The 27,226-nt window shown below is 40.6% G+C and overlaps 1 protein-coding gene across 17 annotated transcripts in view; it reads right to left on the bottom strand.

Moving 5' to 3' along the window:
* The window catches only part of DOCK10 (dedicator of cytokinesis 10), a 299,156-nt gene that overhangs the window by 90,251 nt on the left and 181,679 nt on the right, over positions 1–27,226 (bottom strand). For 16 of the 17 annotated variants that reach the window (XR_016231420.1, XR_016231421.1, XM_051849117.3 and 13 more), the window contains 10 exons: positions 26,549–26,621; positions 26,197–26,319; positions 25,511–25,645; positions 15,390–15,573; positions 14,029–14,114; positions 13,632–13,715; positions 13,356–13,511; positions 7,056–7,277; positions 6,727–6,849; positions 4,820–4,902 (listed from right to left, as the gene is read on the bottom strand). Coding sequence is in view for 14 of the 17 variants with exons in the window: in XM_051849117.3 (XP_051705077.3) it covers positions 4,820–4,902; positions 6,727–6,849; positions 7,056–7,277; positions 13,356–13,511; positions 13,632–13,715; positions 14,029–14,114; positions 15,390–15,573; positions 25,511–25,645; positions 26,197–26,319; positions 26,549–26,621 (1,269 nt within the window). In the remaining 3 variants the exon portion in view is untranslated. Of the gene's footprint in view, positions 1–4,819; positions 4,903–6,726; positions 6,850–7,055; positions 7,278–13,355; positions 13,512–13,631; positions 13,716–14,028; positions 14,115–15,389; positions 15,574–25,510; positions 25,646–26,196; positions 26,320–26,548; positions 26,622–27,226 lie in introns of those variants that run through there. The other variant, XM_089328963.1, reaches the window with a different exon arrangement.

The following is a 27,226-nucleotide window of genomic DNA, read 5'->3' as shown; positions in this document are numbered from 1 at the left end:
GCTTATAAATATATGCTGCTTTTTTAAAAAAATAGTATGCTAGTGTTGGGTAATATTTGCTTTATGTCATATGTAATATTTGCTTAGATGTCAGCTTTTTCTTCCTCATACTTTATCACACAATGTACTGGTCAAAGAAAAATTAGACCCACATATAATTTATTTTTCTTCTATTTTAGATGCAAAAGTTTCATTTCTTCTAATTTAATGCTATTCACTAGTATATTTTATCACTCATTAAAGTAATAAAAATTTTAATATTCACACTGAAATGATCATTTAGGAGGATATCAGATAATAATAATTTAATATAAAATAATATAGAAAATGGGAATTTATCAGAATGATATTTTTAGACTCCTTCAACCCATCTCTTCATTTTTCTATTATGAAATGATTGAGGGAAAATAAAATGATCCTTTGTCAAATAATGCTGCGAAATCAGAATGAAAACATTTAATCTGAACGTGACTTTTATGTAAATATTATACTGGGATTTAGTTTAAGCACATGAAATGTTGATATGATGGATTTCTCAACATGAGAAGAAATTAAACTGGCCTTATGCAATGGTTTTTCTTTAAATTAAGCAGTGAGTGACTTAAAACACATTGATAAATGTGAATTGCATAATCATTTTTGCCTTTGTCCACAGCTCTCTCATGGAAATTGTTCACCACTTTGGACACTTATCATAAAGAGAACCAAGAGCACAGCACCGCTGGAAGAGCTTTGCTCACAGTGCCATGCAACCTGCTGTTGCTGCCAACGCACTATCTGGCAAGAGAATGAACTGACTCATTTACACAGATGGATTCAGGACGGCTGGGACATAGTGCCTCGTTTCAATTGCTACAGTTGAGCAATGATTAGGGTATTGTGGGGTCTGAAAGACATGCCGTTTGGGGTACATTGAAGCAAGGTGGTGTTTAGTCTTACAGGAAAGAAACTTGAAGCTCCCTGATTGCTTCCACGCACAAGCAGCATGAATAATTGTGACAAACAGAAAGAATTAGACACACTTCTGTGGTTATGAACCATAACATCAAAAAGTGGTTGTATGATAATTCAAGAATACTTTTGAATGATTATTTAATCATTAGAGCTCAACAAGGACAGAAAGAAACACCATGGAACTGTGCTTAGGTCTGTGTCACTGGAACGATTCAAACAGAGATTGCACTATTGGACTGTGGTCAGGACTGGGGACCTTATGTAACAATTGCACTATGCACTCTACAGAATGCAGAAATGAGAATAGAATTTCTACTCTAGTCTTACTTCAATTTAAAGAAAATTCAGTGTCGCATGCTGGTCTATTTAGAACATCAAATGAGACACAGTGAAAAAAAATGACAAAAGAATCTTGGCATGCATGTGGGCACATAGGACTCTGGGGGTTACATGTGGGGAAAGAGCCTCACCTGCAGCATGGCATACTTATAGGGGCCAACCGTCTCTGGAATCCAGTGGAAAGCACTTTATGTGGACCTATGATTGTGTTCTATATACCTACTCCAAAGATAAGCTTTTTGCTACAAAATGGCACTTCAGTCAGTGCCAAATATGAGAATGGCACCTAATTAATTTCAAATAAAATGTTGCTCACAGAGATGAGCATCTGTTTGTGTTGCATCATGTGGCATGAGTAGATCTGGGCAAAAATACGGGCAGAGACTAAATTCTACTCTTTGGATGATGGATGATTTTAAGTACCAAATGTTTTAGCATACATTCAAAGCTATACTGTAAGAAAAACTCCAATCTAGAAAATATATTTGATAGGAAAAGTAGCCACAGAACCCAAAATATCAGTAAGTATCACAGGAGGGAAGCCACCTTACATTCAAATGACATTAGCATCAGCCAGTTTTCCTCTGATCTTGCTGACATTCTTTTGGGGGCCGTTTTCATATTGTGAAGTGGAAATTAAAGTCTTCCTTGGCTGGCTCTTACACTTTTTGGTGGTTAGATAACTTTTTGGTGGTTAGCAGTATAGCTAACCACTAATTTTTCTGATTCCAGAAAAGTTTATATAAATGTAAATCATCCATTTATACACACACGTGATCTATATGTCTTCTAACATTCAACCAAATCACCAGCTGTGCATTTGTTTAGCGTGAGTTTGTGTTTTTGTTGGCTAGAAACTTCGATGGTGTGTACCATCATCAGCATCCCTGGAAACATCATCTCTGTTTCTTGTAGCATATTTTCCTAGGCAACTTCACAGTAGGGTTGGTATTTTTCTAACCCCTCAGAGTCTTTCAATAATAAATATTCTTTAATTATCCCCCTCCAATTATTCTTCACTGTTCTAAATTTATCTGAAAAGGAAGCTTGTTTGTGATGAATTTGATCCCTTTAGGTAAATTTTAATAATATTATAATAATGATTTCTAATAAAAGCCCCATTTTATTGGGTATGTATCTGTAAATTATACATTAGCTTTCATCTTTTGTAGATTTGACAAAATAGAGGTAAAAGCAGACTATAAGTAACTTGCCAAAGTTCACTTGGTTAGTATTGCAGAGTGAGCATTTGAACACAACTCTATTTAGCTCTAAAATTTATTTATTTTCACTTATTTAAAGGTGAGGGAAGAACAAGAGAGAGAGAGAGAGAAAGAAAGAGAGAGAGTTTTCCACCTACTGATTTACTCCCCAAACACCTATAAGAGCTAGGACTGGGCCAGGCTGAAGTCGGGATATTGGAACTCAGTCCAGGTCTCCCACATGGGTGGCAGGAACCCAAATAATTGAGACGTCATCTGCCACCTCTCAGGGAGCATATTAACTGGAAGCTGGAATACAGAATGGAGCTCAGACTTGAATCCAGACTCTCCTATTTGGGGTGTGGGTATCCCAAGCAGTGTCTGAATACCTGTACCAAATGGCTTCCCCTAAAATGCCTGCTTCTAAAATCTTGGAACAATGTTAGAACCTTGAAGTGCAATGTGTTCACTGTTATAATTTTGCAACATTGAAATATTTTATTTTTTTCCAAGAGAGATCTTGCCTTTACATGTCCCAGCAGACTTTCTAGGGGAAACTGAGAATACTTAAAAGTATGAAAATATTGATCAGAAAATAACTAATTTCCCTTCCCTTTAATCTTTTTTTTTTTTGACAGACAGAGTGGACAGTGAGAGAGAGAGACAGAGAGAAAGGTCTTCCTTTGCTGTTGGTTCACCCTCCAATGGCCACTGCGGCTGGTGCGCTGCAGCTGGCGCACCGCGCTGATCCTAAGCCAGGAGCCAGGTGCGTCTCCTGGTCTCCCATGTGGGTGCAGGGCCCAAGAACTTGGGCCTTCCTCCACTGCACTCCCGGGCCACAGCAGAGAGCTGGACAGGAAGAGGAGCAACCGGGACAGAATCCGGCGCTCCGACCAGGACTAGAACCCAGTGTGCCAGCGCCGCAGGTGGAGGATTAGCCTAGTGAGCTGCCTCGCCGGCCCCTTCCCTTTAATCTTATGAGTAAGAAAAACTGTTAAATTCATCATAAAGTTGTCCATATATCTCAAGAACCTATTTTTAACACAGGATGTCTTGGTACTAGCTGTCAGGAAAGACAGAGAAAGAAGAGAAAGCGGTTACTAATGCTCTACCTTATGGCAGATGCAATTGCATCTGAGATGCACACACTCCTATGACATAGGCATAGTCGGCTCTCTCCTACAGGTTTGGACACTGAGACCTGGAGTAAAAACTTGCCCAAAGTCGCACTACAAGATGGCCTGATTGGGACCATATTTGCAGACCCTTGGCCCTGGTATCTTCCTTACTTGCCCTGGGGAGGCTTCAGGGCAAACTAATTCCTGGAGACTGAATGAGTCCATCTTGGTTCACTGTCACTAAAACTTCCACAATTCTTCTTCCTGTACTCACTGATCCCCAACTTCAATTAATTTACCTCAAAACTAATTAATATTAATTAATATTTATCAACTTATTATGATATACTGATCACTGACAATCAAAAAAATAATAGGTCCTCTTTAACTTTGGGAGCTTAAAGTTACTGGCATTTAGATAATATTGCCAACATATAAATGAATTCTGCATGGCCTACCTCATTTTGAATCTACAACTAACCTTTGTTTAGTTCATTGAGTACATTTGTATGATGCCAAGCTCTCCCTCCTTTAAGAAAGTTATACTCATGATGATGTAAGAGATTGAGGAGGAATATAGTAATTGATGCTTAATCATAACTGAAGGGCAATTTTTGTTCTATACATAGAAGTTATATGTTCAGGTAGATGGTTCTATAATCAGGGTTGAAAGAACTCGGCATCCCTATCAAAAACACACTAGATAGTGGTACATTTGACAGCATTAATCATAATCAAAATCACAGAGAATTTCACTGATCAACTTGATGGTTTCATTAGAACATTCATAGACAGACCTGTGCTCTATGCATAGATGAAAATGTGTAGCTGTAAGGAAACCAGAGGGCATCCCTGAATTTTATGCACATCAGATTCTCAAGGCTTACATCATGCCAACAGTTTGTTAAACCAAATATACACAATAGACAAGTTGTTATTTTGAGTATATCCCTACCAAAAACACACAGCAAACCTGATCATGCACATACTGTACACATGTCAGGGTCTTTTGCTAGGGTCTTTCTAAATATTTTTGTTAAATGTATGTCCCTGGGAGACTAAGATGTTTATGAAGGTGACCACATTAGCATTCTTGTAAGTATGGGTACATTGAAAATTGCATGTAATCAAAGCGTGTCAAAACTGAGGCTTCCAAGATAGACAAAATACATATTTCCATTCTGTTGGTCCCAGTAGTCAACCTACCTCACGGCCCAAGCAAATGGCATTCGGTATTTTCCCAATTTGCTGCAGAACTGCCTGTTGGATTTTAGTAACTTTTGTGCATACTAAAGAAAAGAAACAAATAAAAATATAGCACTTTAGAAACTGAACACCTAAAGTAACACTGAATGTTCAGTGAAATTGTTACTGGTCCACAGATTTTATACCTTAAAAAGAGCCAAATAATATTCTCTGTGTTCAAGCTATTACACAACATTTTTCTTTCTTTTTAATTTGTAAATTCAAAATGTAGAAAAGACTGTTGAATAGAAACTTTTTTTTGCTTACAGCATTTTAACATCTTATAGTGGGAAGTCTTGTTAATTTACATTCTTTTTTTTTTTTTTTTTTTTGACAGGCAGAGTGGACAGTGAGAGAGAGAGAGAGAGCGAGAGAAAGGTCTTCCTTTACTGTTGGTTCACCCTCCAATGGCCACTGTGGCTGGCGCACTGCGCTTATCCTAAGCCAGGAGCCAGGTGCTTCTCCTGGTCTCCCATGCGGGTGCAGGGCCCAAGGACTTGGGCCATCCTCCATTGCACTCCCGGGCCACAGCAGAGAGCTGGACTGGAAGAGGGGCAACGGGGACATAATCTGGTGCCCAGACCAGGACTAGAACCTGGTGTGCCGGCGCTGCAAGGCGGAGGATTAGCCTGTTGAGCCATGGCACCGGCCGTCAATTTACATTCAAAATCAGTGCTGTATCTCTTCTTATTTAAGTAATAGAAGTCAGCAGGCTTGTTCTGTAAAGGGATAAATAGTAAATAAACCAGATTTCCATACGGTCTCTGTCATAAAGACTCCACTCTTGCAGTAGCAAGAATGCAAACACAGAAATCCCTAAATGTATGTGACTTTGTTTAAATAAAACTTCATTTACAAAAGTAGGTGGCAGGCTAAATTTTGCTTCAACATTGTATTTTACCAAACCCTGAATTAAAGATTTCCTAAATATGTTAAATTGCCCTAAATTTAGCATACTCAAATTCAGTGCTTCTGACTTCCCCAATGTATTTTATTTGCATGGAAAATATGGACCTTGAATATTTATAGTCCACCACATAGCAACATTTGATTACCAAAGAATATATGGTAATAGAAATGAGAATGTAAAATCATTTCCAATAGTATATCATTCTAAAGACTTACAGTATTCCCTTTCCTCTTTGACCATGTAGCTGCTACTACAGTGTGTTATACAACTATCTTACTTTTTCAAATAGTTTAACATGAGGATTATTGTTGTCTTAGTAAACTTTACTCACTTGCGTTTACTCAGATTATTTCTAAGTTTTCATGACTGTTAATGCCTTGATTCTTATGGTTAAAATTTATTCATATTTAAATTTATTTCCACCAAATATTCTCAGAAGTCAGAATTTGCTGTAATAAAAAGCAGTAAGTAAACAATAGGGGCCAGTGTTACGGCCTAGTGGTTAAGGCTGCTGCCTGCGAAGCTGGCATCCCATTTGGGTTCCATTTCGAGTCCCACATGCTCTGCTTCCCATCCAGCTCCCTGCTAATGGCCTGGGAAAAGCAGCAGAAGAGGGCCGAAATGCTTGGGTCCCTGACACCATGCCGGAGACCTTGATAAAGTTCTTAGCCTCGGCCTGGCCCAGCCCTGTCCATTGTGGCCATCTGGGGAGTGAACCAGAGGATGGAAGATCTCACTCTCTAACTCTGCCTTTCAAATAAATATTTAAAAATAAGTAAAAATTATATACTTTAAATATCTTCTGGTATAAGTTCATTTCATAATATGAGAATATATGAAGAGTTATATTTATTGAACTTGATAATTCAGTGAGGCAATGTGACTTTATTCCTTTATTTTTATTTGACGATATTTCTCAAAAGCAATTAAATTATTTATCAGAAAGATTCTGTATTACCTTGTTGGAGTCTGCATTCTTAATATAGGGTTCAGCACCACTTGCAATGCTTCCCATCAGGACTTTCTCAATTTTGGCCACCAGAACAATTTCAGAATGTGGATTGCTTACAGAAAATATAGCCTAAGTACAAAGAAGGCAGCTTATCAGACCAGACGTTGAAGACATTTACAAAAATGCCATTTTTTAAAAGGAAATAAAATGCCACTTTTTCAAAGGATGGCTGTAAGGGAAATACTTGGGCAATTGCCCATTGTGTGTGGTCTACCGGGAAGAACAATGAGAGGGATTTTTCATCCTATCACAAGTACAAGTGAACAAAGTGCAACCTGCTTTGGAAACTTCAGCCATTCCTCTGGAAATCCTTTGACACGAGGCTCCTCTGATCGTCTTGGAGTGACCGTGTCGACGTTGCCGTTTTCCAAAGCCACAGGAGCCCCCGGGAGCATCTGCCTGACGGCGGCGTGGTTGAGATCCACATGGAAATCTGCAGAAATCTTCCTGTTGTCTCTGAGGTCATGAAGTGCCATGCTCACAAAAAAAGGCTCAATCTGCATGAAAAAGGAAGGATGCATAATTTCTAATATAAAATTTGCAAGAGCTATTTCAGTACATATTTTCACAAGGCAATAGATAACACAGCTGCAAAAAGCAAGCCCCTCTTGATGCAGTGAGAAGCACCCAGAGTCCTTTCCCCCAGCGGATGCCTCCAATCTCAGGACTGTACCTCACTGCAGTTTCCGTTCTAGTTTCCCTGCTAACTGCTCTCCATAGGTTGCACTAAATGCATGGTTTGGCCTTAGAAATTCTGGCTTTTCCCACTACACTCAAAAAATACCTGCCACCTTGGCGACTGGGAATCTATAAGAGAATCCTAGAAGACTCTAGAACAGCCTGAGATGTACTTCACTAGTCTAACTCTCAGTTCTTATCATGGTTGGATAGAATAACAAGAATAACTAGCGGGCTGGCGCCATGGCTCACTAGGCTAATCCTCCGCCTTGCGGCGCCGGCACACCGGGTTCTAGTCCTGGTCGGGACGCCGGATTCTGTCCCGGTTGCCCCTCTTCCAGGCCAGCTCTCTGCTGTGGCCAGGGAGTGCAGTGGAGGATGGCCCGAGTACTTGGGCCCTGCACCCCATGGGAGACCAGGAGAAGTACTTGGCTCCTGCCATCGGATCAGCGCGGTGCGCCGGCCGCAGCGCGCCAGCTGCGGCGGCCATTGGAGGGTGAACCAACAGCAAAGGAACACCTTTCTCTCTGTCTCTCTCTCTCACTGTCCACTCTGTCAAAAAAAAAAAAAAAAAAAAAAAAAAAAAAAAAAAAAAAAAAGAATAACTAGCAAGTTTTGAGCTTTCACTCACTTTTTTTTTTTTTTTTTTTGCTAAGAATCTTGTTGAACACTTAATGGGTATCTCGTCTTTGAAATGTACCATATGTTTTCGGTGTATAACAGGAGTACTAGTTCAGTTCCTGAGTATTAATACTTGTCAGGTCCCTTACTATTAGAATCCTGCATGTACAACAAAATTCTTTATTATTTTTTTAGAAATAAAGCAATTTGAATCTAAAAGATTTATATGTTACCTATTTAATTCAGTTAGAAATACTTAGTGGTAGCTTTGGGATCTGCAAGGAGGGAAGGCCTATACTTGTGGGAATGGAAAGTCCCTACCTGTACTTCCAGGGAAGGAAAGTCATTGTCAAGGTCCCTGCGGGTGCCTAAAGGTCAACCAATGAGGATCAGACCCGCCTCAACCTTTAACCCCCATGCCCTGAATCTATAAAAGGAGCTCTCCCAATCTCTGACACGTGACTTCCCCGGCCCCCGCTCTGTTGCTCTGTTGAGGCCGTGGAACCTCGCTCGGGAGCGGAACCCCAATAAAAGCCTGTGAATTAATTGATTCGTCTGCCTGGGAAAATTTGTTATGCGCCAGACACCTTGCACTTAGTAGTCTGCTAAGAGTTAAAAAATATAAAAATTATGGGAAATTAATCCAGGTAGAAACTCAAAACACATTAAAAGTCAAAGTGAAAAAAATCCTTATTATTTTTCCTGAATTGTTGCAATTTCATTTTCATTTCTGCTTAGTGAATATGAATAAATTACCTACTTTGAAAATCCATCAGCAATTAAAGCTCATTTGGTGATTCATTTATTTCTTCCAATCCATCTTTTCAACATAAATGTCAAATCTTACTTTTCATATGACTGGCTTTTCAATAAAGATTTTTTTAACAGGGAACATTCAAAATCTAACAAATTAAGTCACAGGCTTCTCATGTTTCGAATTATGTACTCTTCTTAATAAAAATTCAGCAAAAATTTTAAATGTAGTTCTGAAAAACAGCACTATGCATTCAGATTTATGGAATCAGTTCCTATCTTCAAAGAACTATCAAACCATCAACTTGGATTTGGTTTTCAATTTAATGACTAAAAAATTACAAGCTGTCAAGTATTGTTTCCACATCATGAAAAAGTTTTTCCAGGGAGTCTCTGGAAGCTCATTCATTGGCAGGGGATGGCATGTCAGCATCTTGGAGAAATATTTCAATTAATTTAAAATATGCTCACTGAATTAAGAGCAACTGGTGTAAATACAATGACACAGAGTAAATAGGCAAATAATGTTTTAAAACACTGCCTTTAAATAAAGGCTTTTTATTTATCCCTTATATTATTGCTTATAAGAAAAATGAAATTACTTTTAACACATAATTTCCCAATTTTTTAAAAAAATTGCATCAACTGTGGAATAAAATAAACACAATGAACACTTAGAAAACATTCAAAATAAATTCCACCCCTTGGCCTGGCAGAAATGAAAAAGAGCACAGGAAAGTCAGTCTCCGAACTGGGGTCTGCACTTGTCTGGAAAGACTGGCCCAAATGCAAACATTTATCTTTTGAACAGGGGTCTAAACACAAAAGAATCCATGAGGAAGGAGTCATATCCACTGGCACTGGAAAGAATGGCCACTTGTCCTTGCTAATCATTCCATTACTGTTTCTCTTGCTTCACCCTTGCCTACCATTCCCCTCCTCCCTCCTTTCACTTTCTAGAGTTTCCCAAGACCTACTTGTCTTCAGGTATTAGCACTTTTTTCTTCTGCCTAGAAAGTTCCCGCCTGCCCTTTCTATCCTCCTCAGCCTTTGGGCTCAAATGTCACCTTCTCAGAGAGACCACCCACGGCCATCCTGACAAAAGCGTGCTGTCCTCAGTGTCTCAGCATCCCATCTCTCGGTGATCATGGTCTGCAAAGAATTATGCACAGTGTGCAGTTATCTTGTTTGTTTTCTTGTTTACTCTGCCTTTTGCAAAGAGAAAGTTATCTCCAAGAGACCAGAAACTTTGCTTTTTTAATACTGTTTTTTTTTTTTTCAGTTTTTAGAATGTCTGGTTCATAGATACACTGAGAAAATATTTATTAGAGAATGAACATAACTGTAACTAATATCATTTTTACTCATACTTAATGTACATTAAGCTTTTTTTTTTTTTTTTTGACAGGCAGAGTGGACAGTGAGAGAGAGAGACAGAGAGAAAGGTCTTCCTTTGCCGTTGGTTCACCCTCCAATGGCCACTGCGGCTGGCGCGCTGCGGCCGGCGCACCGCGCTGATCTGATGGCAGGAGCCAGGTACTTATCCTGGTCTCCCATGGGCTCCCATGGGGTGCAGGGCCCAAGCACTTGGGCCAACCTCCACTGCACTCCCTGGCCACAGCAGAGAGCTGGCCTGGAAGAGGGGCAACCGGGACAGAATCCGGCGTCCCGACCAGGACTAGAACCCGGTGTGCCGGCGCCGCAAGGCGGAGGATTAGCCTAGTGAGCCGCGGCGCTGGCCCAGATTAAGCTTTAAAAGTATGAGGAAACCTTTTGGGGGGGGGGGAATTCTTTTCAGTGACACATTTCAATTTCAGCTAACTTATCCACAAAAATTTCACCTGCAATATTGAAAATATTAATATCTTGCATACATAGTTTCTACAAATTTCAAAGCCATTGCCCAATATTTAGGTAACTAAACATTTAGTGAATTCTTACTTTGAACTAAGCATTAAGTACTTTCTATATATGACCTCATTTCATCTACACAATGACCACTTGAGTAGCTTCTGTGATTATATCCATTTAAGGAGAGGAGCTGGAGGGTAAGTCACCTGCCCAGTTTGGCACAACTATCAGTTGCAGACAGGCAATCAGATCCAAGAGCTTCATGGCTCACTTGATTGTCTTCTTTAAAGCACATGTTCACAGCAAGAATTTTATCCTAGTCTTACACAGGGTAGGAGGCTCAAAGAGAATCATGGAGGTGCCAGAAATAGGAGGTTGGTAGGTGTTAACAGTCTTGTGAAAAAGGCAGTCTTGGCTGGCACTGTGGTTTAGTGGGTTAAGCCACTGCTAGTGATGCCAGCATCCCATGTGGATGCTGGTTTGAGTCCTGGCTGCTCCACTTCTCATCCAGCTTTTTGCTACTGTGCCAGGGAAATCAGCTGAATATGGTCCATGTGCTTGGGTCCCTGTACCCACTTGGGAGACCTGGAAGAACCTCCTGTCTCCCAGCTTCAGACAGGCCCAGGCCTGGCTTCTGTGGCCATTTTGGGGAGTGAGCCAGTGGATGGAAGATATCTCTCCCCGTCTTTCTCTGTAACTCTGCCTTTCAAATAAATTTAAAAGAGAAAAAAAGAAAAGAAAAGAAAAAGAAAAAGACAATCCTTTCAGTGGCCCACTCTCTGTCACAAGCAGGAAGGCTGGTTTCACGGAGAAAGGCATGAGATGGTGCAGGCCTAGTTTACAATGTAGACTGGGTATTGTTCTCACCTTCTACAGAAAATGTGGCTTGTATTGGGGACCTAGAAAAGAGCTTTCTTTGAGGAGAAGATGACAATTGAGGGATGGCACATTAGAAATTAAAGAATGAGCGGACATACACTAAAATATTAACTATGAATTATAGTGATGGTAGGGTTTCAGTGATTTTTTATTTTTTAAGACAAAGATTTTCTAACGGGATTTTTTTCTAACAGTGTTTTTTTGTTTGTTTGTTTTTTATTTACTTTCACTTCTTTCAGAGGCAGAGAGAGAGTCAGAGAGATTTTCCGTATGCTGCTGGCTCAGTTCCCTAAGGCCTCCCACAGCTAGGGGTTGGGCCAGGCTGATACCCCTTGCCTGTGGAAGGGACCTAGTCCTTGAGCCACCACCTGCTGTCTCCCAGAGTGTGCATTAACAGGAACATAGAGGGAAGCCGAGGAACTAAGGCACTCTGGTATGGAAAGGGGGTGTCCCAAGCGGTGACTTAATCGCTGCACCAAACATCTGCTGCTGTGAGTGATTTTATTTTCTTCTTTACAGTTCAATATTTAATTATGCTTATGTTATAAAATGTCCCCTTCCAAACCAAAGTAGAATTGTCCCCTGGAGTCCTAAGAGGAAATTCTCAAGAAAGCTCATTTAGCAGAAAGGAAAACCCACGCATATTGAATGAGCTCGGTGGTGTTTCAGGGCATCCGTGGGGCACTTTGATAATTTCCGCCATTCCCAATGCTTTGTGTACAATGATTTATTTCCTGTTTATCTAATATTATTTTGCCCATTCATTCTTTTTTTTTTTTTTTTTTTTGACAGGCAGAGTTAGACAGTGAGAGAGAGAGAGAGAGACAGACAGAGAGAAAGGTCTTCCTTTTTCGTTGGTTCACCCCCCAAATGGCCGCTACGGCAGGCGCTGTGCTGATCTGAAGCCAGGAGCCAGGTGCTTCCTCCTGGTCTCCCATGCAGGTGCAGGGCCCAAGCACTTGGGCCATCCTCCACTGCCTTCCCAGGCCAAAGCAGAGAGCTGGACTGGAAGAGGGGCAACCGGGACAGAATCCGGCGCCCTGACCGGGACTAGAACCCGGTATGCCGGTGCCGCAGGTGGAGGATTAGCCAAGTGAGCCAGGCCGCCGGCCCCCATTCATTCTTTATCCTTGCCCTAAATAATAATAGCTGTGAAATCACAGGGCTGATTTGTTAACTTCGATTTTCTCTAAGATATATGAATATAAACAAAACCATATTAAGAGAAAAATTCTGTTTTAGAAGTCATCTAGAATTCCACCAAGAGGACACAAACTGGAAGCTCCCGAATCCTGGCTTCAGTCTGGCCATCTAGGGAGTAAACCAGAGGACGGATGATCCTCTCCCTCTCCCTCTCCCTCTCCCTCTCCCTCTCCCTCTCCCTCTCCCTCTCCCTCTCCCTCTCCCTCTCCCTCTCTCTCTCCTTCCCTCTCTCTCTGTAACTCTTTCAAATAAATAAAACAAAAACTGTAAAAAAAGAAAGAAAGAAAGAAAAAAGAAAGGAGGAAAGAAAGAAACTCTGAACCACTGAGCTCATTTTGTGGGAAGAGTCCTAGAATCCAAGCCCCGTGAAGCTTCCTTTAAGTTAAAAGGAAAATATCACGGCACTGCTTGGACAACTGAACATCGAATTTGGCATGCTTTTCTAAGGTGGAAACACGCTGTGAATCCTACTCCCCAGCACACTACGTGGTATGAAACCAGTGTCTGGAATCAGCAGGCGTTGAAAAGATTTTGACCCAGGCTTGCAAGTTTGGCCGATTGATATATGATGGGAAAGAAGAGAAACTCACATTCGTTACTGGATCATTTTCATTCTCTGTAACACACCCCTGAAGATTTAAGGTGAGAGCTCTACAAATGATCATGATTCTCTTGGCAGCCTTTTCTTCAAAGGGTTTGATCCCCAAATCAGCTTCTAAAAGGTCCTTCTTTTGAAGTTTCAAGGTCTAAAAAAAGAAATTGAAAGTTCCAGTCACTAAATGCATACCACGAAAAAGAAATTTTAAATGATGATCTCCAGCTGAACGGATCAAGTTCAGATCCACGGAGAAGGAACTGTGACTTACATCGATATCTGGATCCAGGGAGAACAGATTTAGCCTCTCCATGTTTCTAGTTGTTTTAACTGTTTCTTCAGTTTCTGTGAGGTACTAAAGAGAAAAGAGTTTTATGCTTTGGTATCTAAATATGCAGATTCAGCCCAGCTACACCTGTATGGCCAAGAAGTAGCCTCTTAATATTATCTTACAATTGTAATGTCATCCATTTATACTTGGCAAATCTTGTAAAAACATGCTTTTATTTTTTGAGTACTATTTGTATAAATAAAACACACAGGTTCATGGGAAGTTCTGAACTAGCATCTTGGTCTAAATCTTGTTGGAAAAGATTTCTGTCTTTCCCATGAAAGTAACTCATGCGTCATTCAAGTTTATTTGTGTAGCCCAATGTCAACTGTATTACTTTTGCAAAGTCTGGGTGGAGGTTGTTCTCTGAAGAATCCATTTCTTCCTGCGTGCATTCACAAGTCACAGAATTATCCAGTGAATCTTGAAAAGACAGGGCAAGACAGGTTATTAGATTATATGCCTGACTTGATCACTTTTCTACCCTGTGACATAGAAGACTGGGTTAGACTCAAGATGTAAGATGGATACTGGTGAGCCCAAGACTTTCTTTTGTCCTGATTCCTGGAGTCCACATTGGTGGGCAATTAAGGCCTGGAAATCAGACCTGCCAATGATCATTTCTGAAATCCTGCCATGATACCATCCTGTGCCAATAAGAACTTCGGGTCCACAACACAGTGCTGATACCTGGGGTTGTTTTCATTGACTTCAACAATGTACACTAAAGTATTCTTAAATATGTATATTATTTTTGATAATTCTTCTCAGGCCATCAATTTAGAATATACCATCTGACTTTAGTTACTGAAACTCTGTAAGATACTAAAAGCATGAATATTCTAGTTGGTTATCGTTAACTGAACAAATAAATGATTGTAAAACACCTATTATAACATACAATAGTTGAGTTAAAATCAATTTTTTTCCTTCATTATTCCATAACTCCTTTGTTTTATAGTATGTGATACTTAGACAACTAGGATTTAAAGATGCTTTGGTTATAACATAACATGGAGCCATGCAAAATGTCTTGAGATATTTTGGGGGGAAGTAGTGACTGACTCTGCAGTTGGTAGAATTGCCTTCTACATATCTATAAACAATGTGGACCCCTCCTTCACGCATTTTTTTCCCTTTCTCTTGTTCCTTCTCTTTGCCTAGAATTGATTAGAGTCTTATAAGAGAATTATGGCTATATAGAGGAAACTCTTTATCTTATAACAACTTCTATTACCATACATAATTTTTTAACTTTTACATATGTGCCTATCGTATGTTCAAAAAGGTACAAATGAAAGATGTCTTTTAACTAAAATTAATATGTATAAACTCTTGCATAGTACAAGTTTCATTAATTTAATGTAATACAAGACAAAAACACACACACACAAAATACCCCCTGCAAGGTAACAACCCATCAGTCACTGGTCCACTTTTGATGTTGCTGACAAATAACTCGAAACATCGCTTCCTGAGTAACAGCCTCAAGTCACTCCCATTCTATTCTACATTGTACGCTTGTGTGTTGACCATGACTCCTCAGGCAAGCAGAGATCCAGAGGTGACTTTTTACAGCAAATAACTCAGGGATGGGGGAACCAGACCTGACAGCTACCACATGACTAACAGCATAAATGCACCAAAGGCACACGTCACGCGTGGCAAACGAAGGTGGATGGTTTCATGAGCTCTCACCCAGCCCCAGCTCCGTGAGCTCTGTGCTCCTCCTCCCCTGAAGGGATCCCTCGGGACTGATCTGCAGGATGCGGTTGAGAGTGTAGATCCATTCATCCATATCTGACTCTGTCTCCGCTGCCAGCACAAAATAGGTCAGGTCGTTCATTTTCAGTTCAAAGGCATATTTTCTTAGTCTGTTATTCTGATACAAAAAAAAGAGAAAAGTGAGCAGCAGTTAGGTCTTATATGGGTTGGGGTTTTGAAGTCTTTCTATATGGGTAAGTAACAAAAGAGACCATTCCAGTACAGGACAGGATCTTGGATGGGTATGAATCATTTTGTCTGGTCTCTTTCAAAACTTGTTGGACTAAGTTACGTTTTTATTTAGATTTTTGTTGCTGACATGGCAAAATTTTGAATCAGAAATTTCATCTTCAGGCACATGTGTTTGTGTCTTCTAAACTCTTCCAATAGTTCCTTTGAGTTTAAGCCTTCATTTTCTCACCTTAGTTTCTTACACATCGCTTCAAAGGCAACCTGTAGGCTGAAATCATTAAGAAGAAATATGGGCCATTTAAAGATGTCAGACAGGAATTTTAAGGTAGGCAACAGAACAAATTCCTACCACAGTTTTTTTTGTTTTTGTTTTTGTTTTTGACAGGCAGAGTGGACAGTGAGAAAGGTCTTCCTTTTCCATTGGTTCGCCCCACAATGGCCGCTGCGGCTGGCGCACCGTGCTGATCCGATGGCAGGAGCCAGATGCTTCTCCTGGTCTCCCATGGGGTGCAGGGCCCAAGCACTTGGGTCATCCTCCACTGCACTCCCTGGCCACAGTAGGGAGCTGGACAGGAAGAGGAGTGACCAGGACAGAATCCAGCGCCCCGACCAGACTAGAACCCGAGGTGCTGGCGCCACAGGCAGAGGATTAGCCTATTGAGCCACGGCGCTGGCCAGCTACCACAGTTTTATATACTTCTTCCACAAGATTAGAATTGCAAATTCATCTTAAAAGCTTTTCCTCCTTGAGACAACCTAGTACTATTTAACTTAGGGTGGCTTTGAGATTCACTGGAGATACTCCAGCTAATTCTGATACTGATACAGGTGTTCAGCATTTACCCACACTATCGTAAGGGCTGTAGTGCACTCAACTGTAATAAAGCAAAAGCTAATGTCAATGATAACTTTGTGAATTAAAATACAAGCAGAAAAACCATGAAAGCTGTAATATGGAATTTTGGCCAAATAAAAGGGATAGAATTTTTTTGAGAACAGAATTATTATTTCATGGTGGCAAAAAATATTTTTTAACATCTTTCTGATAATGATCTCCCCTTTTGGGATGTTCTCACAGACTGTCTGAAGCTAGCTGCTGCTTTCAACTTCTATAACCACAAGATTACTACTGTAAAAGCAACACTTACTAAACAATTGCTTGGAATTTTACTAAGATACATTACAATGTCCTAACAACCCCATGAGACAAATGATTTTATTGCATTTAATATCTGATGAAATTGAGACTTAGGGAGAGTCATAAATATCTGCTTGGAATTATATCAGTAGCTAGCGGCACAGACTGGAAAATGATCTCTTTATACACTTTGTTATTTGTGGTCCTATGCCCACCCACTGAGCTGACCCACGTATTGTGCAAGCTGAGGGCACTGAGACTGCAGTGGCCTGGTGCCATTGCACACTGAAGACGCAGACTCGCCTTGCGGAGTTGTGATTTCTCTATGTGCATGAGAATACACAGTGGTACAACATAAGAGTTTTGAGAAAAAGTGAAATTCAGGAGTTGAAAGAATAATTAGCTAAAAAGCTGACTGTAGGGGCCGGCACTGTGGTGCACTAGGTTAATCCTCCGCCTGCAGTGTCGGCATCCCATATGGGCTCTGGTTCTAGTCCTGGTTGCTCCTTTTCCAGTACAGCTCTCTGCTGTGGCTTGAGAAGGCAGTGGAGGATGGCCCAAGTGCTTGGGCCCTGCACCTGCGTGGGAGACCAGGAAGAAGCACCTGGCTCCTGGCTTCAGATCAGTGTAGCTCTGGCTGTTGCGGCCATTTGGGGAGTGAACCAATGGAAGGAAGATCTTTCTCTCTCTCTCTCTCTCACTGTCTGTAATTCTACTTGTCAAATAAATAAATAAAAATCTTAAAAAAAATAAAAAGCTAACTCTGGCTCTCACTATGAAAATCCATTAACACGTTACGTTATAGAGAACAAGTGCTCTGTTTCTGTTCATTTATACTTTTGCATTATTGTCAAGCATGTATTATTTCTTTGCCTTACAAGAACTCACTCATAGATCTGGCTCTTAATCATAGTCCACCAATCTTGTAAGAGCAGAAGCCAACATGTGCAGTGATGTTCATCTTCCATAAAATGGGTGTCTGTTAGTCTGACCATTACAGTGGGTGCAAGCAGACTTAGTCTTGGCTATGATAGAATAGAGGAGGCAGGCATTAACCAAGTAACCACGCAAATAGCAAAGTAAGTGTACTTAACTTGTTTTGTAAAGATCTTGAAAAAAGGCACTAGATTTTATAAGAGTATAGAATAGAATGAATCAGACAAGTAATTGTCATAGTTGGATTTTGAGATTATTTTGGCTGTTACAGGAACAGAATAACGACAGCCAGAATGACAGTGGCCTCAAACTTTCACATGCAAAGCCAACACCTAGGCAGTTTATCTAAGAATGCAAATTCCTAGATGCCTGACTGTCCCTAGGAGAAGTGGAGCAGACTCTTCTCCTACATCTTTACATGCACGTTTTGTGGACTCTGATGAGGGACGTCAATGAAACTGACCCTCGCTGGTAAGACCAGGCTACGAAGAACAGGTACAAAAGGAGACACAGGTTTCAGGAACAAAAGGAGACATAGGGTTCCTATTACAACACCTGTTTTTTCCCAATGCAACCAGCAACCACAGGAATAGAAACAGATACTCAGAAAAGAACCAGCAATGCTCAGGGTTTAGGGCATAACTTGTCCTACAATAATCTTAAGTATCCAAATGTAGTAAAATACAAGTGAATTGCAGTGTTGTCTTCAAAACAAATACATGAAAGAATCTACTTAACTAATCTGATGCTGTAACTAATGAGGACAAAGAGTTGCAAAGCTCTGTAAAATGCTTATATTTGATCAAAATTAAGAGTAGATTGAGCTACAGTCTGCTCTCAAACATAGATGCCAAAACTGAATACAATTTTAGCAATAAATCTCTCCAAAATACAAACAGGTTGATTCTCTAAATTTCATCTGTACCTCAAATGAAGTGAATAATGTTGTCAACATAAATAACATTAAAATATTTTTCAAAGCTTGAGCAAAGTATACAGTCTATTATATCTTTAAAATGGACATTTATAAATGAAATAAAAATTCTATTTGCAACTTCTCAAAAACTAAATTATCTTTCTCTATTTTGAGAGAAACAGAACCACTTGCAGTGTAAAGACACTTACACTGGGAAAGATTAAGGTGCTGAGTGGTGTTCTATCTCACTCTCTGTAATAGCTAAGATAATGGCATATAAAACAGCAAAACAGAAAGAACAAAGAGAAAATCAATGGAATTCATAATAATCTTGAAGAGCAACTGTGAAGTCATTCAAATGGTAATCAAGAGTAATTATTATTCATTTATTCCCCAAATTTCCCTCTATTTCTCTTGAATTATCGGTCCTTTGTAGCCAGTATAGCTATTTCATTCAGTCTAGCTCACTACATCTTCTCCGCTTGCCTTCCTAAACAACTGGAAACTGTGAATATGTCCATTGCTTGTTGATATGCTTAATGAGTTGTGGCAAACTAATTTGCTTGTAAAAATGATTGGAAAGTCCCAAACTAGATACTCCAAAGAATATCCCAAAGCCAATAGAGGAATAAATATCAAAGAAGGAAGTTACCCAAACAGAAGAGATTTTTGTTTTTAAAGATTTATTTTATTTATTTGAAAGAAAGAGTTACAAAGATAGGTAGAGACAGAGGTCTTCCATCTACTGCTTCACTCCCCAAATGGCTGCAATGGCCGGAGCTAAGCCCATTTGAAGACAGAAGCCAGAAGCCAGGAGCCAGGTACTTCTTCCTGGTCTCCCACATGGGTTCAGGGGCCCAAGGATATGGGCCATCCTCTGCTGCTTTCCCAGGTGTATTAGCAAGGAGCTGGATTAGAAGTGGAGCAGCTGGGATTCAAACCCACACCCATATGGGATGCTGGCACTGTGGTCCAGGTTTTAACCCACTGCACCACAGCGCCAGCCCCAACAGAAGAGATTTAAAAGGAAACATACAACATGAAATCCAGGTTGCTGGCATTGGTGGCTACCATCCATGCAATCCTTTCAGTTCTCTGTAGGTTGATTTGTTCATTCACCTAACAAGAATGTCTTGGGGACCACCTGAGTGCCAGTCACACAGCATTGGCAAAATAGTGCTGCCTTTCGCTGAATTTACATTCTGGTGGAATGGAATGTCAGCAAATAAATAAGCAGAAATGTATCCCATGGAAGTGTGCATGCATGTGCAATACACTGCAGCATTGTGAGGCTATCAGGGCAATTTCATTCTCCATGTATTATCAGGCTTTTTATTTGAGGTGTGTCATTTGTGTTTTACATGCATGTGCTAGATTTTTGTGTGTGTGTGTGGGGGGGAGGCATCCATCCTTCCCACAGGGAGGAAGCTCTTTGAGGACAGGAGTCCCATCGATTTTCTTATTTGGTTTTTCCACATTGCTTTGCCCATAGTAATTTTCCAATATATATTTGTTGAAATGAATCCTTATTGTGAACTTCATTGCTTTAACTTACAAAACTCTGCAGTGTTTCTCCTGCTTATGTGGCTTGCATAGGATAAATGTATAGTTGTGGCTATGCTCATTTTATGTATGATAAATACAGAATTTCCCTGGGTATCTTTCTGTAATGTTAAACATTCCTCTACCCTAAACCTGATTTTGCCATTTATTAGCTCTGTGGCTTGGGAAAGTCACTGTATCTCCCTGAGTTTTATGTTAATAAATTGTTATGACTTTCTTCCACCATCTGCTATAAAATAATATATTAGGTGAAGACAATTGCATCTGACAATCTGGTTGTTACGGGAGGTGATATCTTTAGGGACAGAGTTTATTGATGCAAGACTTACAGGTCATGTACAACTTCTATGTTTCCTCTCCTTTGAAGTATACTTTCCCCTTCCAATTTGATGGCCTTTATGTGGGCTTTAATATTCTAGTTCAATTGAGTCAAAGCTGCCCTATTTCTCACACTTGGCTGCAGTTCAGTTATGCAGTGAGCTGAACAACCTGCAGGTGGCGTTTGAACTTCTAGCCTTTCATTAAACATATGAGGCCATTGCCTTAGAATTCTTGCACATGGTGGCAGACCCAGTACCTGGGAGGAAATAAAGTGTCTGTCATTCCACCACCCCCATTTAAGTCCTTACAGAGTGACATCAGCTATGATCACTATTGAGACAGGGACCGTAGAGAGATGAAATTCTTGAGCCAATCATTCTTTTCCACAGTGACAAGATTCAGATGGGATGGATTGATGGGAGAATGAATAAATAAATGATTCAATGAATAAAAAAGTTCTCAAAGAATATCCCTTTGTCCCAAGACAAAACTGAAGCAATAAAAATGGGGAGTTCTGTTTCTGATTGGGAGGGCCGGCTTAGAAAACTGATCTAACACTGTTTGATTGAAAACATGGAAAATTATAGCTCACTTGTTTTTTTCCCCAAAGATCCTGGAAATTGTTAGTCATAAATGTCACCTAAAGTCTTTGAGAATGCTGACCTGGGATTTCTCTCTAGTCTATGTTGCCCCTGTTTATATGTAAATATATATATGTGTGTGTGTGTGTGTGTGTGTGTATATATATATATAAGATTTCCAAGAATTTTTTTCAGGAAAATACAGTGAGATAGATTGGGTCTGAGTGAAGCAAACTAACATGGCCTATTAACTACAGATTGTTGAGAACATGAACTTCTGGGCCCAGCGCTGTGGGATAGTAGGCCAAGCCTCTGACTATGGTGCTGGCTCCCATATGGGTACTGGTTCGTGTCCTGGCGGCTTCACTTCCGATCCAGCTCTCTGACTATGGCCTAGGAAAACAGTGGAAGATGGCCCAAATGCTTGGGCACCTGCACCCATGTGAGAGACTCAGAAGAAGCTCCTGGCTCCTGGCTTTGGATTGGCTCAGCTCCAGCCATTGTGGCCATTTGGGAAGTGACCCAGTGATAGAACACCTTTCTATCTGCCTCTTCCTCTCTCTGTCTGTGGCTCTACCGCTCAAATAAGTAAATTTTTTTAAGAAAAGAATGCTGGAGGAAGAGGGTAGGTGGGGTGAAGGAGTATATGATGGGGAGCATCATTATGTTCTTAAAACTGTATATATATATACATACATATATATACATATATACATATATATATGTATATATTCGTTACCTGTATGTAAATAAATGAACAGAAAAACAACTGCTGGGTAGAATTTTTTGAAGCCATGTTTGTTACTCTTTTTGTTTATTTGAGGGAAAATGGCACTGACTCTTGACAAAAGGGTCTGACTCATTCCAGCTTTCTCTTCACTCTGTGCTTCAGTGTGTGCGTGATTATTTCAAGCACATTTTGTGCCCAAGAGCATAAATGGTTTTATTTGTGTACTATCTTGCTCAAAATCTGTTCTTCAGGTGTCAAAGCTTACAACTCAGTTTTCAGCAAATATGCAAGAACAGGGACTCAGGCACCAGGTGACAAGTGACCCAGATGTCTGCCCAAAGTGATTTCATAATCTAGAGGTTCAGGCTGTAAGACAGCTGTAGAGGCTCCTAGAGGAAGGTCTTAATGAAGAGGAATAATTTTTTTTAAATACAGGGATATAGAGTTGAACACTTTAGAAGATAAATATGCGGGCCGGCACCGCGGCTCACTAGGCTAATCCTCCGCCTTGTGGCGCCGGCACACCTGGTTCTAGTCCTGGTCGGGGCGCCGGATTCTGTCCCGGTTGCCCCTCTTCCAGGCCAGCTCTCTGCTGTGGCCAGGGAGTGCAGTGGAGGATGGCCCAAGTGCTTGGGCCCTGCACCCCATGGGAGACCAGGATAAGTACCTGGCTCCCGCCTTTGGATCAGCACGGTGTGCTGGCGCACTGCCGCGGTGGCCATTGGAGGGTGAACCAACGGCAAAAGGAAGACCTTTCTCTCTGTCTCTCTCTCTCACTGTCCACTCTGCCTGTCAAAAAAAAAAAAAAAAAAAAAAAAAAAAGAAGATAAATATGCAAAATTACCCTTCAGGAATCCTACAGGGAGGCTTCACTTTCCTAAGCAGATTTGCAGACTGACCTAGAGGAGTTCATCACTGTTCTGTGCTCCCAGGACATTCCATGGTCACCACCCTTCACACCTTTATCATAGCTCTTGCAGAACTGTGTAACAGTGAGTTTGTTGCTATGTCTCTCTCTGATTCTGACCTCAACAAGGAATTGAATTCTCTGTGTCCAAGCACAATTTCTTCTGTCTTAAGCCCAAAGGATTTTTGTTACATGAATTAATGAATGGACAAATGAAGAAATGGACAGATTAGCATATTTTGGAAGAAACTTCAAGAATGTGAATCAAAATTTTCTGGGAAGACTTTTCCACAATGAAATCTCTCTAAGTCGTGCCTTTTGTAATTAGTGGAATGACTTAGGAAGAAGGGCTGAAGGTACACCATCTCCCAGACGCTTTTTACATTAGCGCATTCACTCCAGTTTTACAGAAAAGACACCTGAGACCAAAGAGCTGAGTTACTTAGTTGTCAGATTCTACATGGCAAAACTGGGATTTGAATGCTGACCTGGAGGAATCCGAAACCTGTTTTTTCTCCTAACAAATTCTTCTTTCCAAGGTAATATTTAAGCAGAGACTGAAACATAGTCTAAGTAGGAGAGATGGAGAAGTTCCTACAGTGGGTTACATCAAAGCACCAAGATTCCTAACACTGTCTTCTTTGAAGAAGACTCTACAAATTAAGCTGCACCTCTGCAAACTTAAATGTAACAAAAGACTACAAGATAGTTCTTTAAAATGATGGCTTATTTGCTTGAGCCAGTTTTGGAGTACTAAAGAAGAGGAAAATCTTTAAATTTTTTAGCTCAATGTCTATAAAAGGTAGTTATTGATCTTAAATCGATTGCTAAAGTTTTGCTTTATGTTTCTAAGGCCAGAGTATACTCTGTGACCAACAGCAGAAATCTCCACCCTCCATTAAGATCCTTAATACCCTTCCCTTATGGAAAGTTGGCATCTGCATTAAAATGCAATTATCTTTCACATCTAGCTGAGTGCTCAGCAACACTTAATTAATTCTTTCCTTTTAAAGTTCAGCCTTATTACTTTCGGGAGGAACTCCAGATTTTTTTTTTCAAAGAGTTACAAAGAGAGGTAGAGCCAGGGAGGAAGAGAGAGAGGTCTTCCATTCCACTGGTTCACTCCCCAAATGACCGCAGAGGCCAGAGCTGAACTTATCCGAAGCCAGGAGCCAGGAGCTTCTTCCAGGTCTCCCAGGCGGATGCAGGTCCCAAGCACTTGAGCCATCTTCTACTGCTTTCCCAGGCCACAGCAAAGAGCTGGATCAAAAGTGGAGCAGCCAGGACTGAACCCAGTGCCCATACAGGATGCTGGTGCTGCAGGTTCGGGCTTTAACCCGCTGCACCACAGCGCTGGCCTGGGAACTCCACATTTTGGCAGATGAACTGTTCAGAGATAGGCCAACGTGGCTGGAGAGGACTCTGCCTTGCGTTCACCTATCAGGCCCCAGCAGTAGTTCAAGTTTCTAGCTCCATGTGTAACAAGCGCTCTGAGTTCCCCAGGCTTGTGGTAACAGAAAGTACTGCTCTAGTGGCCTGGGACCAGAAACACAGTCTTGAACCACAGTAAGCCAGACTGACCCAGAAACTTGAGGAAAGATGGCCCAACACTCGATTGCTTCCATTTTTACATGCGATAATAAAGAGAACTGTTTCATCAGAGTAGACAGAATCAATGTTTTGAATGTAAGATTTCTAAATGAAGTCTATGGAATTATTCTGCTGTTCTCTGCCATAGTGTTCCACGTCAAATTCAATACTAAGGATAATAATTTGAAGACCAAGATTGCAGAAGCACACTATCTGTTCAAAGCACTATGTCTATTTCTGAATGAACCCTTAGGAATCAATATAATCTTTGTTTTAAGAAAGCACCCTCAGGGCCAGCAATGTGGCAGTTTCAGGTTAAGCCTCTCTCTGGGACACCGGCATCCCATATGGCAGATGGTTTGGGATCTAGCTCCTTGCTAATGACCTGGGAAAGCAGCAGAAGAGGGATAGCCACAGTGTTTGGGACCCTGCATGTGGAAGACCTGGAAGAAACTCTTGGCTCCTAGCTTTGGTCTGACCCAGCCCTGGCTGTTGTGGTCCAGTGTGAACCAATGGATGAAAGATCTCTCTCTCTCTCTGTCTTTCCTCCTATCTCTGTAACTCTTTCAAGTAAATACAAAAATACATCTTTAAAGAAAAAGTCCTCTTAAAAGAAAGATGATATGTATGCACAGTGTATATTTACTACCCACTTATAATTATTACCTAATTATAAAAATAAAATTTTTGAAGTGCATGCTTTGAAGTATATCGTGTACACAACATTACCTTACAGAATTTCTTTAGCTGTGTGGATCTCTAGCTGTGGCCACACAGTTGGTCACTTTCCTCTTCTTCTTGGGGAGATCATAGACTTACACCCATGCCCCTGCTCATTCTTTAGTCCATAAACCAAATGCTGTCTCTTCAACATGATTTTCTCACTTCTTGAGTGTTGATATTCCTTTCAGACCTCACCACTTTTGCTTTTCCCTTCTGTTTACTTTCCTTACTGAAAATTTTATTGATTCCACTCTTTTTTTTCTTTTTGCTTAAGTCCTGTTTTTCTTTGTTGACAGTAAGATTCTTTGGCAGCAGAAATCTAGGTTGCCTTAATTTTCATTGAACTCATATAATCGCTGATAGTTCTAGGTTCACATAAGACGCTCTGTAAAGATTTGCTCAATGCACTTTTCAAGGAAAAAAAATTCCAGAGGAGAAAAAAAGAGATTTCTACTCACCTGCACCACACCTGTACAGGAATCCAAAAAGATGCAGCCTTTGGGTTCTTTGGATATTTTTTCATCTTTGTAAAAATTCATAATGTAGGAGTTATCTGGCAACTGAGTCAGCTGGAAGTAACGCTTTTTGAATGACTAAAGGAAAAGATAAAAGTAGCTCAAATTGCGTGTGCTACTGCTCATGAGAGTTACAATTTTTCTGTTCCTCCTGGAGCACTTGTGCGAACTGTTCTCTAGAAGGAAATTCTAATTCCTCATAAATAAAATATGCCATTTGGTCTGCAAGTTAATATGCCTGTTGGGCGCCCGCATTGAATATTAATTAGGGCCCTGGCTCTGCTCCCAACTTGGTTTCCTGTTAATGTGCGCTCTGGGAGGAAGCAAGTGATGACTCAAGTAGTTGAGTCCTTATCACACATGTGGATGACACGGACTGATTTCCCAGCTTCCACTTCAGCCTGGACCAGACAGGGCCATTGCAGGCATTGGGAGAGTACACTAGCAGATGGGAATTCTGTCTGTTTGTGTCTCCTTCCTTCTCCCCCTCTCAAATAAATAAATCAGTAAATATATTTTTAAAATTAAATGAAACGGAAACACAATGCCAAGGGCTCTCTGTGCTGTGACCAAAGGAGAGGGTATCAGGAAGGTGACAAAGGTAAGGATCAGTGGCAATGAGCTCTTACCCGAACAGTAACAGTATTGTTCACAGTGCTGTTAAAATTCCCCTTGTAGAGCCAGCCAGACTTAAAAACTCCAGTTCCTCCTGCTGCCCCACCACCCTTGGAAGATGAGTGGGAAGTGGTATCCTGCACGAAAAGCACCATTAGCATAACAGGCATCTTTTGTTCCAAAAAACAAGACTTAATTTTCCTTGATTCCTCTTCAATCATCATGTTCCATTTCCAAACACACAGGATTCATTTTGACTAACAGCCCTGTCACAAACAGCTCCTGCAGCTGATGCGACACCCTCTAGTGTAAGACAGGGACCCACTCTCCTTGTGTTTGAAACATTTCACTCTTAACAATACTTACTTCATCCTTATCAGCATCTTCATGGTCAACCTCAAAGGAATGTGAAGGTAGTCTCTCTGGTTTGTATTCTGCTCTGATATTGAAAAAAAAAAAAAGATTCTGATTTGCCATTTGAGACATTGCTTTCATTTTCAGCTGTTCCCTAGGTAACAACTACTGCATTTTGCTTCCTACCAATTTTAATAAAATAAGGTAATGTTGCGAGAGTTCTATTTCCTTTGGAAATATTTGCTTTCCCACACACTCTACTATTTTATCTTTGGTGCATAAATATTTTAAACAATGGAATTATTATTTGTATATAAATTTAGGCATATCTTTTTGAATTAGAAAAGGAAAGTAGGACAATTTTAAATGTTTTATAATTCTTATTGTCATTCCTGCACATTTGGAAGTGGAATATTAAGTAGTAGTATTTTCATTACCTATAGTGACATGCTGAAACGGTAATAACAGTCATTTTCAGTCATTTTAAGAGGCTCAGTCCCCCAAATCCCTCTCTGTAGAAGCGGCCTGAGCTATGGCCACTAGGCTGTGCTGTTGTTGCACCTGCAGTCTCTTCAAAAGGCTGCCCAAAGGGACTTCCTGTCAGTTACATTCATTTTGTGCACACCTAGGGTAGCCTGGAAATGCCTATTTGAGTCACAGCACACTGACCAACCCAGAACAGCGATAGTT

This window comes from Oryctolagus cuniculus, chromosome 3 (assembly GCF_051225735.1).
Source record: "Oryctolagus cuniculus isolate XC-2025 breed Fujian yellow rabbit chromosome 3, ASM5122573v1, whole genome shotgun sequence".
In the NCBI taxonomy this organism is placed as follows: Eukaryota; Metazoa; Chordata; class Mammalia; order Lagomorpha; family Leporidae; genus Oryctolagus; species Oryctolagus cuniculus.
The sequence above is the reverse complement of the archived record's forward strand: the minus strand, read 5'-3'. Positions and strand labels throughout refer to the sequence as shown.